Consider the following 14,298-nt stretch of genomic DNA (forward strand, 5'->3'; position numbering starts at 1 on the left):
ATCCAAAAACAATGGAATTGCAATGGATTAAAAGAATTATTAAAATTGAATTTTGGTGGATTTTTTTTATTACTTATCGAAATTATTTGTAAATTACTGGAAATCTTTTTTGAATTACGAAAGATAATAACAGAAATCAAGTTGTAATTACAAAATTTAATTTAAAATTATACGAATTATTCTGAAAATAATGGAATTATAGAATCACAGAAATTATTAGAATTCTTTTTGGAATTCTCGGAGATAATTTATTCTTTTAAAAACCACGTTGAATTCCTCAAAACTATCGGAATTAATTTAGAATTGCAGGAATTATTTTGGAATTACAGCAATTAATTGGGTATTATTGGAGATAATTAAAAAAAATAATATTTTGGTGGATTTTTTTTGTAATTGCAGCTAGTTGTACATATTTTTTTTCAAGTTAACGGCCCCTCGGTCCTAATAATTTCTGAAAAATATTTTTAATTAATTTTCTTTTAATTTTATAGCCTGGGACAAGTGGCTAAAATCTTGCTAGCCATAGCAATCTACATCACCCATCCTTTACAAATGTATGTAGCTATTGATATTATATGGAACGAATATTTAGCATCAAGATTTGAAAAAAGTCGCTACCAGCTATTTTTTGAGTATGCTGTGCGAACTGCTCTAGTCCTAATCACATGTAAGTCAAGTTTTTTGTTTAAAAATATTTTTAATTTTTTTTATTTTCAGTTGCCTTAGCGGTGGCCATTCCCAAACTGGATCTCTTCATATCGTTATTTGGTGCTTTTTGCCTATCGGCCCTTGGTTTGGCCTTCCCTGCGATAATCCAAACCAGTACTTTCTGGAACTCTTTGACTGGTTTCAGTGGCAGAATGATAATTGCCAAAAACTGTGCCATTGTCATATTTGGTATTATAGGACTTGTCGTAGGAACGTACACGAGTTTGCAAAAAATTGTCGAGTTTTTCAATGAATGATTCGTTTTTTCTAAACTCATTCTGAAGTACAAGTATGTGATATAAGTTCAATGCTCAATGTCCTAGCACATTAGGCACAATGTTATATAGTAAATTATTATTTTATATTGTGTTATATTATGATTGTGTATATACAGATTAAGGCTGTTTGTATGTGAAGTGAATCGAGGGTTCATTGTAAGAACTCTTACCTATTTTCTTACACAAGTAGTGTACATTTTAGCTGCCTCTTTTACTATTCAAACTATTTTTATTTTCTCATTCTGTGTAATGAGGATTCAACTAAATAAAACGCTTAAGTAAGTTTTTGTCTTATTTTTATCACAGAATATTTCGTACTTTGTATTGCTGGTTATCTATACTTGATGTAGATTTCAAACCAACTTTGGAAAAGAATCTTGTTTCAAAAAATTCGGTGATTCAAAATAATTAATTGTTAAAAATTATATTTAAGTATAAATTATTTCTAACCATTTCTAAAAATTTAGAAAACAAAACCTTCAATTGCTTTATTCCACATGACAAAAAAGAAGAAAGTATCAGAATCTATTTTAAATTCCTAGAAAACCTCTTTTTTAACCTCTTGAGTTGCAATCGAATGTTAGGTAATTTTTTAAGTAAATTGAAACGTTAATTACAAATCTAAATTGCTAATTTTATAATAAATATTCCTAAAAAAATCTTAGATTAAAGAACAATTAAATTAATAACTAAACAATAAATTCATTAATTCATTACAAAAAAAAAAACAAATAAAAATTGTCAAAATTGTTTTTTTTTGGAACCCAATTTAGCCTATTGTTTCAATTTTACGGAAGATATTTTATCTTACTAAAAAATACGTTTGGAAATCATTTTTAAAGACAAGAATAAAAAACTAAACATACACTGGTACTAAAAGAATAAAAAAATAAGAGTTTACTTTTTTTTTCTTATTCTTCTGATACAAAAATCAAAAATAATTAACTCTCTTTTTTCTTTCAAATATGCGTTTTGGTGACTTACACCTTGCTCTATTTTAAACCACCACATTTATAGTAAACCATTTTTCAACGTTTTGCAGATTCTTTCGTCGACATCTTCAAGTTTTGTTAATTAAAAGAAAAAAATTGTAGAATATTTAACATAATAAAAATATTGAAGCTTTTTCTAATTAGTTTTGATGAAAGTGTATAGGGTGATTCATATAATTTTACTTAGTTATTATTGCTGGTTATCTATACTTGATTTTAAAACTAACAAAGAAAAAGAATCTTGTGCAAAATGTCTCAAAAAATTTGTTAAACTATATTTATAGTGTAAAATGCATTTTGTTCTTAAGTTCAACCATTTCTAAAAATTTAGAACACAAAACCTTCAATTGCTTAATTCTACATGACGAAAAAGAAGAAAGTATAAAAATCTATTTTAAATTCCTAAAAAAACCTCTTTTTAATCTCTTGAGTTACAATCTATTATTATGTAATTTTTAAAGTAAATTACGACTTAAATTACAAATTTATAATTGCTAATTTTATAACAAATGTCTCTAGAAAATCTTAGTTAAATTAATAACTAAAAATTAATTCATAAATTTTCATTAAAAAAAAAATGTCGAAATTGTAACCCAATTCAGCTAATTGCTCCAATTTGACAAAAGATATTTTATCTTTCTAAAAAATATGTTTGAATATCATTTTTAAAAACAAAAATAAGAAACCGAACATACACTGGTACTGAAAGAATAAAAAATAAGAGATTACTTTTCTTCTAATAGAAAAATCAAAAATAAGTTAACTCTTCTTTATTCTTTCAAATATATGTTTTAGTGATCTACATCTTGCACTATTTTGAACCACAACATTTATAGTAAACTATTTTTTAACGTTTTGCATATTTCTTCGTCGACATCTTCAAATTTTGTAAATTAAAGTTAAATTAACATTTTCATAAAAAATTGTAGAATACTTAACATAATAAAAACACTGAAGCTTTTTCCTTACTAGTTTTGCTAAAAGTGTACAGGGTGATTCACATAATTTTACTTAGTCATTATTGCTGGCTATCTATACTTGATGTAGATTTCAAAACTAACAAAGAAAAAAAATCTTGTGCAATCATATGTTCCAAAAAATTTGTTAAAAATTATATTTATAGTGTAAAATGCATTTTGTTGTTAAGTTCAAAGATGTCTAAAAATTTAGAAAACAAAATCTTCATTGCTAAATTCTTAAAAGAAGAAGGTATGAAAATCCATTTGAAATCCCTAAAAAAACTTTTTTTTTCAATCTCTTGAAAATCTATTATGTAATTTTTAAAGTAAATTCTAACAAATCTATAATTGCTAATTTAATAATAAATGTTCCTAAAAAAATTAGATTGAAAAACAATTAAATTAATAATGAAACAATAATTCATTATTTTTATTTATTACAAAAAACAAATAAAAATTGTCGAAATTGTTTCTTTTGGAACCCAATTCAGCCGATTGTTTCAATTTTACAGAAGATATTTTGAAAGAATACAAAATAAGAGTTTACTTTTCTTCTGATAGAGAAGAACCAAAACTATTTTTCAACAGTTTGCACATTTTTTTAGTTTCAAGTTTTGGTAATTAAAAGTAAATTAATATTTTAATATTTTTAAAAAAAAATAGTGATTCATATAATTTTACTCAGTTATATTATATTTGATTTAATGCGTGTTGTCCACAAACACAGACTTCAAACACTCAGTATTTTTTTTAAACCTTTCAAGTAATATGTTTAACTGAATGACACAAATGTATAACAGGTTGTATGCACTTGCATGTCATGAGAGTCGTAAAATTATATGAATCACGCTGTATATTGTCATGTAATAAAAGTACCAACACAAGCAAGTTTCTTTGATCAAAATTAACAATTATTAAACACAATACAAAAAAACTGATTGAAGTAGAAAATTCAAGTTTACAAATTAACATTCTAACAGTTTCATAAATTAAAACTGATTACTGCAGGAATTTAAATATACATTAACCTTTGACACGTTTTATTTTTGTTTAAACTTCCTTGTTGATTAATTGCCAGTTATGTCAGAAATACCAAAATAAGATAATCAAAACATTTTATTTATGTTATTCAAGTAAGTAAACCAGTATTTTCTAATTTTCATAAATGAACTAAATTTAAAGACATTAAACTATTTATTTTTCTAATAACTTTTTGATTAATTCCGAAAGGCGTATAATTTTATTCAATGCTCTGTAACACTTGCACTTTGTAAACAATAAACAATGGTCAATACAAATATGCATAAATTGTATTGAAAAACCAGTAAATAATAAAATGCGAAGAAAATGAATAAAGTTTGGTCCAAAAAATAAATTTCACTCCAGATAGCGCCAGTAGCGTCGCGACGTCGCAACCCTAGGTTATGGATTTTAAAAATGGCGACGACGCTTCCACGGTTATTTCTGGAGGTGTGTCGTTTTGATTTAGACGCGGGCGTTATGGGAACGAGCGTGTTTCTAATTAAAACTATACTCTTTTATTGTTGGTAAGTGTCTTGGAACATACTTACATAAAATTAAATCAACCGGTTAATTAACTTCTCTAATTTAATTTAAGATTGTATGCTGGTAGAGACCCAACAACATCGCATGTCTTTTTTTACGTACGCTTACGTAATAAATATAATCTAGCAATTTTTAGAAATGCCATGTGACGCTAACGCATGTTCCTCTGACGCAACCGGTCGACGACCCAATAGGACAAATCGATTATTGCTTGTAATTGCATGAAGGGAAGACCTCGACATCATGTGTTATTTTATCGTACCCAAAAAAGGATTAGTTTTTCAAAAAAAAAAATTCAATACAACTCGGGTCTGGTACGTAAGAGTGGTCCAGAAATCAAAAAACGAAAATTTTAGAAAACAAGTCAAAAGATTTTAACAAAAAGTTTCAAAATCTAAGATTTTTTTACGCTTTTTATAAAATATAAAAAATTAAATAAACCCGAGACTATAAAAACATCTTTTTTATCGTAAAAAATATCCAACTTAATTTGAGTCTGATACATGACGATTTTGAATTTTTTTAACAGTGAAAAAATTTTAGAAAAACAATAAACAAATCATTGATTGAAAGAATTAAAAAAATATTTTTTTTTTGGCCACAAAAAACGTCGAAAGTCGAGTTTTTGCAACAAAATATTTAACTTTTCGAATTTTTCTAAAAAATATTAAATCAACTCGGGTCTGGTACGTAAGAGTGGTCCAGAAATTAAAAAAAACGAAAATTTTCGAAAACAAACGAGTCGAAAGATTTTAACAAAAAGTTTCAAAATCTCAAAATTTGGCCACTAAGATTTTTTTACGCTTTTTATAAAATATAAAAAATTAAATAAATCAGAGACTATAAAAATATTTTTTTAGCGTAAAAAATATCAAACTTAATTTGGGTCTGATACATGACAATTTGAAATTTTTTAACAGTGAAAAAATTTTAGAAAAACAATAAACAAATCATTGATTGAAAGAATTAAAAAAATAGTTTTTCTTTGGCCACTAAAAACGTCGAAAGTCGAGTTTTTGCAACAAAATATTTAACTTTTCGAATTTTTCAAAAAAATATTAGATTACCAGACTCGAGTTGGTACGTAAGAGTGGTTCAGAAATCAAAAAAAACGAAAACTTTAGAAAACAAACAAGTCGAAAGATTTTAACAAAAAGTTTCAAAATCTCAAAATTTGGCCACTAAGATTTTTTTATGCTTTTTATAAAATATAAAAAATTAAATAAACCAGAGACTATAAAAATATAATTTTTAGCGTAAAAACTATTCAACTTAATTTGGGTCTGATACATGACGATTTTGAATTTTTTTAACAGTGAAAAAAATTTAGAAAAACAATAAACAAATCATTGATTGATAGAATAAAAAAAATTGTTTTTCTTTAGCCACTAAAAACGTTGAAAGTCGAGTTTTTGCAACAAAATATTTAACTTTTCGAATATTTAAAAAAAATATTAAATCAACTCGGGTCTGGTACGTAAAAGTGGTCCAGAAATTAAAAAAACGAAAATTTTAGAAAACAAACAAGTCCAAAGATTTTAAGAAAAAGTTTCAAAATCTCAAAATTTGGCCACTAAGATTTTTTTACGCTTTTTATAGAATATAAAAAATTAAATAAACCAGAGACCATAAAAATATCTTTTTAGCGTAAAAAATATCTAACTTAATTTGGGTCTGATACATGAGGATTTTGTAATTTTTTAACAGTGAAAAAATTTTAGAAAAACAATAAACAAGTCATTGATTGAAAGAATTAAAAAAATAGTTTTTTTGGCCACTAAAAACGTCGAAAGTCGAGTTTTTGCAACAAAATATTAAACTTTTTGAATTTTTCAAAAAAATGTTAAATCAACTCAAGTCTGGTACGTAAGAGTGGTCCAGAAATCAAAAAAAACGAAAATTTTAGAAAACAAACAAGTCGAAAGATTTTAACAAAAAGTTTCAAAATCTCAAAATTTGGTCACTAAAATTTTTTTACACTTTCTATAAAGTATAAAAAATAAAATAAACCAGACTAAAATTTTTTTTATCGTAAAAAATATCCAACTTAATTTGGGTCTGATATATGACGATTTTGAAATTTATTAACAGTGAATAAATTTTAGAAAAACAATAAACAAATCATTGATTGAAAGAATTAAAAAAAAATTGTTTGTCTTTGAGATTTGGGACGATTTTCAATTTTTTTAACGATAGTCCAGAAATCAAAAAACGCAAATTTAAAATGTCAAGATTGATCAAGAACGCCCTAAAAAACTAACAAAATACCTTGTTTTTAAACACCTCAAAACGGCTTTCTATTTCTGGATCAAGCCATTTGGCGCATGCAAAAAAAAGAAAAAAAGCACCAAAAAAAACATTACAAATTCTCTTGTTTTTTATACACCCCAAAATGGATTTTTATTTCTGGATCATACCATTTAGCGGTATATGTATACGTATTTGAATAATAACATCAATACCTGTTTTTCTAAAATTTTAGTTTTTTTGATTTCTGGACTATTGTTAAAAAATTTCAAAATCGTCCCGAATTAAGTTATATATATTTATATTATATTTTTTTTTGTAAAACTTCTTCTCAGTGAAAGATAAAAAATGATTTTTTCATAGTCTCTGGTTTATTGTATATTTTCAAAAGTGTTATTTTTTTTGCAAAAACTCGACGACTTGTATTGTCTTAGTAACTTTTAATAATCAAAGGATAACAAATTTGAAACTTTCTGTTAAAATCTTTGAGTTAACGATTTGTTTAATGTAAGTATCTCTAAAATTTTAATTTTTTGATTTCCGCAACAGTTAAAAAATCGTGACTGGATCCAAGTTAACCTGAATATTTTTTGAAAACTTTATCTTTGAGTACTATAACAAAAAGGTGTTTTTATAATCTTTGATATGTTTTTTTTTTATTTTTTATATTTTATAAAAAATATTAAAAATTCCAAAAAGTTAAATATTATATTGCAAAAACTTGATTTTAGACGTTTTTAGTGGCCAAAGAGTGACAATTTTAATGTTTTTTTTTAATTCTTTCTATTTCTAAACCATTGTTAAAAATTTCAAAATCGTTATATACCAGATGCGAATTAAGTTAGATATTTTTTTTGTAAAGCTTCTCTGTGTACGATAAAAAAGATATTTTTTTGTATACGCTCCCGAAAATAAGTCTTTTCCGGACTCAATAAAATAGTACGTAAAATAATTATTTTTAGGTACTCAGTCCCCAAAAACAGTTTATCCGGACTAAAAAATAAAATTGGTTACTATAGTGTAATTTTTTTTTTATTAATAACAGGTGTGAATTTGTGTTTTGGGAGCTTTAACAAAAACTATTAACTATTTTTTAACTATTTTTTGACATTTTATTGAACGTAAAACAATCTATACGCCGTGAAATTTTGACAAGACACTTGATATACCTTCTTTTATAAACACATTGTATAAGTTTTCATTGTTTTTAAAATGTAGATAAATTAGTTATTTTGATTCACATTTTAGATTTATTAAATTTCAAATTTCTTCGCCTTTATATGGTACTTTTGGATTTGCATTTTTCAGTTTAGTATTTTAGACTCTCAAAAGCTTAAAAATCTCTGGGAGAGTATAACACTGAGTAACAAAAATTCCTTCAAAATTATATAATTCTAGTTCGCGGATGCCAACTGTCTAAACCCAGACGGGACACAAACAAATAATTCATCATTTAGCTCGAGATTTAATTTTACATGATTGCCATCGATCCATTCGAGTGTCTTTTCGCTTCTAAATTTCACAACAAATTAGGTTTAAATGAAGATAAATAATTCATTAAAAATAGACCAAGGTTAAATTGTTTTCAAATGCTGATAATAATTGAAAGGGTTATGAAATACGCGTGGATTTGCTTGTAAATAAATATCAGGGTACCTAACTCTTTGACGTAAACGGGAACAAAGTCGAGACTAAAGTCTCAAGCATGTGGCAGAAATTTAAAATGCCCTCTTTTTGGCAATTTTAGATTTATGTAACAAAGAAAACTACTATTTAAACTTCCGGCGATATTTTAAGCATCGAGTTTAAAAATACACCACTTATTTCAAAAATTCTTTCATGACACCACAATGAAAAATGTTTTTTTTTTAAATAATATTTTCATAGTCTCTGGTTTATTGTATATTTTCAAAAGTGTTAATTTTTTTTTTGCAAAAACTTGATTACTTGTGTTGTCTTAGTAACTTTTAGTGATAAAAAAATAATAAATTTGAAACTTTTTGTTAAAATCTTTGAATTAACGATTTTTTTAATGTAAGTATCTATAAAATTTAAATTTTGTGATTTCTGCAGCAATTAAAAATCGTGACTAGATCCAAGTTAAATTGAATTCTTTTTGAAAAACTTCATCTTTGAGTACTGTAACAAAAAGGTGTTTTTATAATCTATGATATGTTTTTTTTATATTTTATAAAAAGTATTAAAAATTCCAAAAACTTAAATATTATATTGCAAAAACTTGATTTTAGACGTTTTTAGTGGCCAAAGACTGACAATTTTAATGTTTTTTTTTAAGATTTTTGAGACTAAAGTCTCAAGCATGTGGCAGAAATTTAAAATGCCCACTTTTTGGCAATTTTAGAGAATTTTCCGTTTGATTTATGTAACAAAGAAAACTACTATTTAAACTTCCGGCGATATTTTAAGTATCCAGTTTAAAAATACACCACTTATTTCAAAAATTCTATCATGACACCACAATAAAAAATGTTTTTTTTCTCCCTTCAATGAAATCTTTTATAAAATAAAACAAAACTTTTATTTATTTATAAAAGTCAAATCACGTCTTTGAAAAATTGAAGTGACCTTGAACTTTGCAGCAGGTGGCTAATTCTGCTGATCCCCCCATAAATAAAATCGATTGCCAAGTTTTCAATTTTAAAAATACGATTTACATAATTTCCGACATAAAACCCGAGTCAATTTTTGAGCTATCTGTTTCGCCTTTGACCTTTTTAATAGTTTAATAGTTTTTAATAGTTTTCTAACTTTTTTAGGAAACAACCTTTTTAATCTCTGAAAAATTAGACAATTTGCGTTTTTTTGCACTCAAGTGTACATTGTACTGCTAACTGCACTAGTTAAATTTAAAATTCTCAAAATTTACGTAATTCATAATAAAATATTGTTGACTTGATCTTAAAAAAATATTAATCATAATTATTCTATTTATTTGAAAGGTATTTACTAATTAGAAAGTTCACAGGTATAGCGAGGTTCCATTTTCAATGGAAATTAACTTTTTGTATGGGATAACAAAACATACAATTCCATAAATTAAAATTTTCACAGTCGGAAAAATAATAACAACTGCGGACACGGAATTTTGGACATCAAATTATGTCAGTTCAAAAAATGTCAATGATAAACCATTATGATTGACTTTTGGAAGTAAAATTTGAAAGTTTTAGTTGAAATGTATTTTTGGTGTCGATTTTCTAATACAATAATGTCAGCAGTCGTAGCACCTTTTTTTATAGTTCAAGAATTATTTTGATCTGTTGTCATTTTTCTCTAAAAACTACAAAAATCGAAAAAACATTGCACATAAAGTCAGTTTTACATTTTTATATATGTAAATAAATGTAAAACGGATATTTTAGGTCACAAACCGATTTAATGGCCTGAAAAAAGAAAAAATGACAATGTTTGCGACTTATTTTGGTAATTCTTCGGCTTATTTTTGACGAAATTTTGCGTTTATGATTAAAAAGTGTGCTAAAATGTTAGTAAACGGCACAAAAAATTTCCTTTTTGATCAAATTAGGTGATATTTTGGTTCGAAATTTTACAATTTTTAGCCTGTTTTAGCAAAATCTATCGACAAAATTGAGTTTTAAAATAAAAAATTATGACATAATTAGGTTTTTAACTCAAAAACGCTTGGAAATTTAACCTATTTTGACTTATTTTTAAGAAATAATTGTGTTTTTGGCTCGAAAACATATTAAAGTGCTTGGAACAGGTCAAAATGCCAAACTCTTGGTGATATTTTGTTTGTGTTACCTTTGTATTGCCTGAAAAAAGTAAAAATAATAATAATAATGTTTGCGACCTATTTTGGTGATTTTTTGACGAAATATTATTATTTTTATATGAAATAAYTGCGATTGTGATTAAAAAGTGTAAACCATTGGAAAACGGCACAAAAATTGTCAATTTGATGATATTTTGGTTCGACTTGGCAAAATTTACCAAAAAACTAAGTTTTTCGTACAAAAACGTGCTGACGGCAAAAAAAGTCAAAAACAACATCATTTTTGACCTAATTTTTGTGTTTATTGGTCCAGTTTAGTGAAATAYCATCTTACCTTTCATTGAAAATGTACAAATAATACCATTTTTGATTTAATCTGATGATTACTACAAAATTCGAACTACAACTACAAAAATCGAAAAAAAGTTGCAGTTAAAGTCAGTTTGTAATGTAAATATCTGTAAAACGGATATTTTAGGTCACAAACCTATTTAATTGCCTGAAAAAAGCTAAAATAACAATGTTTGCAACCTATTTTGGTGATTTTCGGCTTATTTTTGACAAAATTTTGAGAAATAATTGCGTTTATGATTAAAAAGTGTGCTGAAATGTTTGAAAAAGTTTCGTTTTTGATCAAATTTTATTTAAGTACTTATTTATAAAAAGTCCAATCACGTCCTTGAAAAAATTAAATGTCCTTGAACTTTGCAGCAGGTGGCTAATTCTGCTGATCCCCCCATAAATAAAATCGATTGCCAAGTTTTCAATCTTAAAAATACGATTTACATAATTTTTAAAGACCCGAGTCAATTTTTGATCTATCTACTTCGCCTTCGACCTTTGAGAAAACAATTTCACCAAATCTGTCAAGTAAACAACATCAAAGTGCATGGATGCACATCTGAAGTGAGTAAGAAAGACAGAACATGAGCGTTTTTTAATTAAGACTATTTGGCTCGGAGTCCGAGTGTTCTAAAAACAAGCCATCAGTCTATCAGAGGGTCGCGAACGTTTGACATCCTCTCTGTAATAAATTCGTTCACATTACAGTTACAAGTGTTATTTATTTAATTGAATTGATAGAGAAGTGCAAACAATTCCAGTTTGTTAGGTGAGTTCGCGTAATGGCTTGATCCCATTTTAGTTTCCTAATTAATTTGAATTGTTTTTAATTCGCCAGTGTGTAGGTTTGCATTATTTTCCTTTCAGACGCTTACAACGAAAATGCAAGAGTGATGGCAAACGAAAACGTGAAATTGAAGCCTTTGGGCACAAATAAGTGAGTATTTAAAGTAATAACAAATAGTTGGCACTACTGAAAGGTGAATTGTAGATACACGGATGGAGAAGGAGGTGGAGATGGAAATTCTCCAAGTCCGAACGAGGATTACGACCCTCACCTCTACAGAGAGGTGGACAATCCCACCACGTAAAACCCACCCTTGGAATCGTAAACTTTCTAACTTTTTTTTGTAGCAATATTGAGACTCTTATTCATTTGCTCAAAGGGTGTTTAGGGACTGGTATTCTGGCAATGCCTGAAGCTTTCAAAAACTCGGGACTTCTCAATGGACTGGTTTCGACTTTTCTCATTGGGGCTCTTTGTACATATTGTCTACACGTCCTAGTAAGGTTTTTCAAATTGAGTGAAACCAATAGTGAAAAGTTTCTAGGTTCAAGCTCAATATGTTATGTGCAAACGGCTGAAAGTTCCAATGTTGAGTTATCCACAATCGATGAAAGTTGCACTAGAGTCAGGTCCACAGTGCCTTAGACCATTTGCGAAATATTCACCGTGAGTGACCAACACCTAGTGATTTGAGCCTAAACTTTGTTTTTTAGATTATTGGTCGATTTTTTCTTGATTGCGTACCAGTTAGGCATCTGTTGCGTTTACATAGTTTTCGTCGGTGTGAACGTTAAAGTAGTCCTTGATCAATATTTAGGAAAAACGAGCATAACGATCTACATCCTGTGTACTTTTATCCCGTTTTTGCTAATCAACTGTATAAGAAACCTGAAATTGCTAGCACCGTTTTCAACCCTTGCGAATATCATAACTTTGGCTTCATTTGGTGTTGTGTGTTATTATGTTTTCCAAGATTTGCCAGATATTAGTGACCGGCCAAGTTTTGGGCGACTTTACACTTATCCACTGTTTTTTGGTACCACTTTATTCGCCTTGGAAGCAGTTGGAGTGGTTAGTAGAATTAAATTATTTTGATTTGTCCCACCACCGAAAATTCCAGGTCATAGCTTTGGAAAATAACATGAAAACACCGAAAAATTTCGGAGGCTATTGTGGAGTGTTAAACATCGGTATGGTAGTCGTTACTGTTCTCTACGTCGGTTTGGGATTCATCGGTTATTGGAAATATGGTGATAATGTTCAAGCTTCCCTCACTTTGAATTTTCCAATTGAAGAACCGTGAGTGAAAAAATTGTAAAGTATTTTTAGTAGTAGTGGAATTTTAGTATGGCTCAAGCTATCAGCATATTATACTCGATTGCCATATTTATTTCGTATGGGCTTCAAGGGTATGTCCCCGTTGCAATCATATGGAATACCTACATCGTGAAGAGACTTGAAGGCAGTTCCCATCTTCTTGCATGGGAATACCTGCTACGCTTCGTTTGCGTGATCGTAACATGTAAGTATTTCACATTTACTCCATGGAGTAAAAATTCGATTTTTGCGCCTAAGCAAGTACACTTGAGTGCAAAAAAACGCAAATTGATTTTTATTATAATGTCTGTTAATAAATGCCAGTTTTTTGACGTTGTTTTTGTCACAATTCAGAATTTCATAATTGTCGGCCATCTGCCAACTTCTATCAAGTTTTTTCATTTTGTTTTTAACACTGACTATGATACTGCACTGGCAAAATAGTTTTCTAACCTTTTTGGAAACAACTTTTTTAAATCTCTGAAAAGTTTGACAAATTTGTTTTTGACAATTTGCGTTTTTTTTGCACTCAAGTGTACATTGAACTGCTAACTGCACTAGTTAAATTTAAAATTCTCATAATATAAATATTCATAATATACTATTGTTAACTAAATCTTAAAGAAAATATTAATCATAATTATTCACAGCTCACAGGTATAGCGAGGTTTCATTTTTGTATGGGATAACAAAACATATAATTCCATAAATTAAAATTTTCACAGTCGGAAAAATAACAAATTTGTACAATTGCGCACACGGAATTTTGGACATCAAATTATGTCAGTTCCAAGCCACGCTTTATTGTCATTATGATTGAGGTTTGAAACTAAAATTTAAAAGTTTTAGTTGAAATTTATTTTTGGCGTCGATTTTCTAATACAATAATGTCAGAAGTTGTAGTACGTTTTTTATACCTATAGTTCAAGAATTATTTTGATCTGTTGTCATTTTTTTCTAAAAACTACAAAAATCGAAAAAAAGTTGCAATTTTACATTTTTATGTATGTAAATAAATGTAAAACGAATATTTTAAGTCACAAATCTATTTAATAGTCCGAAAAAAGCAAAAATAACAATGTTTGCGACCTATTTTGGTAATTCTTTACGAAATTTTGCGAAATAATTGCGTTTATGATTAAAAAGTGTGCTAAAATGTTAGAAAACGGCACAAAAAGTTTTCTTTTTGATTAAATTAGGTGATATTTTGGTTCAAAATTTTACAATTTTCAGCCTGTTTTAGGAAAAACTATCGACAAAATTGACATAATTGTGACATAATTGAGGTTTTTAACTCAAAAACGATGCAAACACTTAAAAATTTGACATATTTTGACTTATTTTT

General features: G+C 27.5%; 2 protein-coding genes across 6 annotated transcripts in view; both read left to right on the top strand.

Annotated features, from left to right (window-relative positions):
- LOC123005812 (proton-coupled amino acid transporter-like protein CG1139) overlaps positions 1 to 1,269 on the top strand; it is a 20,589-nt gene extending 19,320 nt beyond the window's left edge. For both annotated transcript variants that reach the window (XM_044399800.1, XM_044399791.1), the window contains exons 7-8: positions 492 to 667; positions 718 to 1,269. In XM_044399800.1, the coding sequence (XP_044255735.1) occupies positions 492 to 667; positions 718 to 965 (424 nt within the window). In that variant the 3' untranslated portion in view covers positions 966 to 1,269. The remainder of the gene's footprint in view (positions 1 to 491; positions 668 to 717) is intronic.
- Positions 1,270 to 4,345: 3,076 nt separating this feature from the next.
- LOC123004915 (proton-coupled amino acid transporter-like protein CG1139) overlaps positions 4,346 to 14,298 on the top strand; it is a 12,567-nt gene continuing 2,614 nt past the window's right edge. Inside the window, exons 1-8 of one of the 4 annotated variants that reach the window (XM_044398569.1) lie at positions 4,346 to 4,484; positions 11,717 to 11,786; positions 11,841 to 11,936; positions 11,984 to 12,134; positions 12,181 to 12,302; positions 12,350 to 12,707; positions 12,757 to 12,935; positions 12,983 to 13,158. In XM_044398569.1, coding sequence (XP_044254504.1) covers positions 11,743 to 11,786; positions 11,841 to 11,936; positions 11,984 to 12,134; positions 12,181 to 12,302; positions 12,350 to 12,707; positions 12,757 to 12,935; positions 12,983 to 13,158 — 1,126 coding nt within the window. In that variant the 5' untranslated portion in view covers positions 4,346 to 4,484; positions 11,717 to 11,742. Of the gene's footprint in view, positions 4,485 to 11,463; positions 11,619 to 11,687; positions 11,787 to 11,840; positions 11,937 to 11,983; positions 12,135 to 12,180; positions 12,303 to 12,349; positions 12,708 to 12,756; positions 12,936 to 12,982; positions 13,159 to 14,298 lie in introns of those variants that run through there. The other 3 variants (XM_044398485.1, XM_044398724.1, XM_044398646.1) reach the window with 3 other exon arrangements.

This window comes from Tribolium madens, unplaced genomic scaffold (genome assembly GCF_015345945.1).
Source record: "Tribolium madens isolate multiple individuals breed KSU strain unplaced genomic scaffold, Tmad_KSU_1.1 Scaffold_11;HRSCAF=98;Tcas5.2_LG3b, whole genome shotgun sequence".
In the NCBI taxonomy this organism is placed as follows: Eukaryota; Metazoa; Arthropoda; class Insecta; order Coleoptera; family Tenebrionidae; genus Tribolium; species Tribolium madens.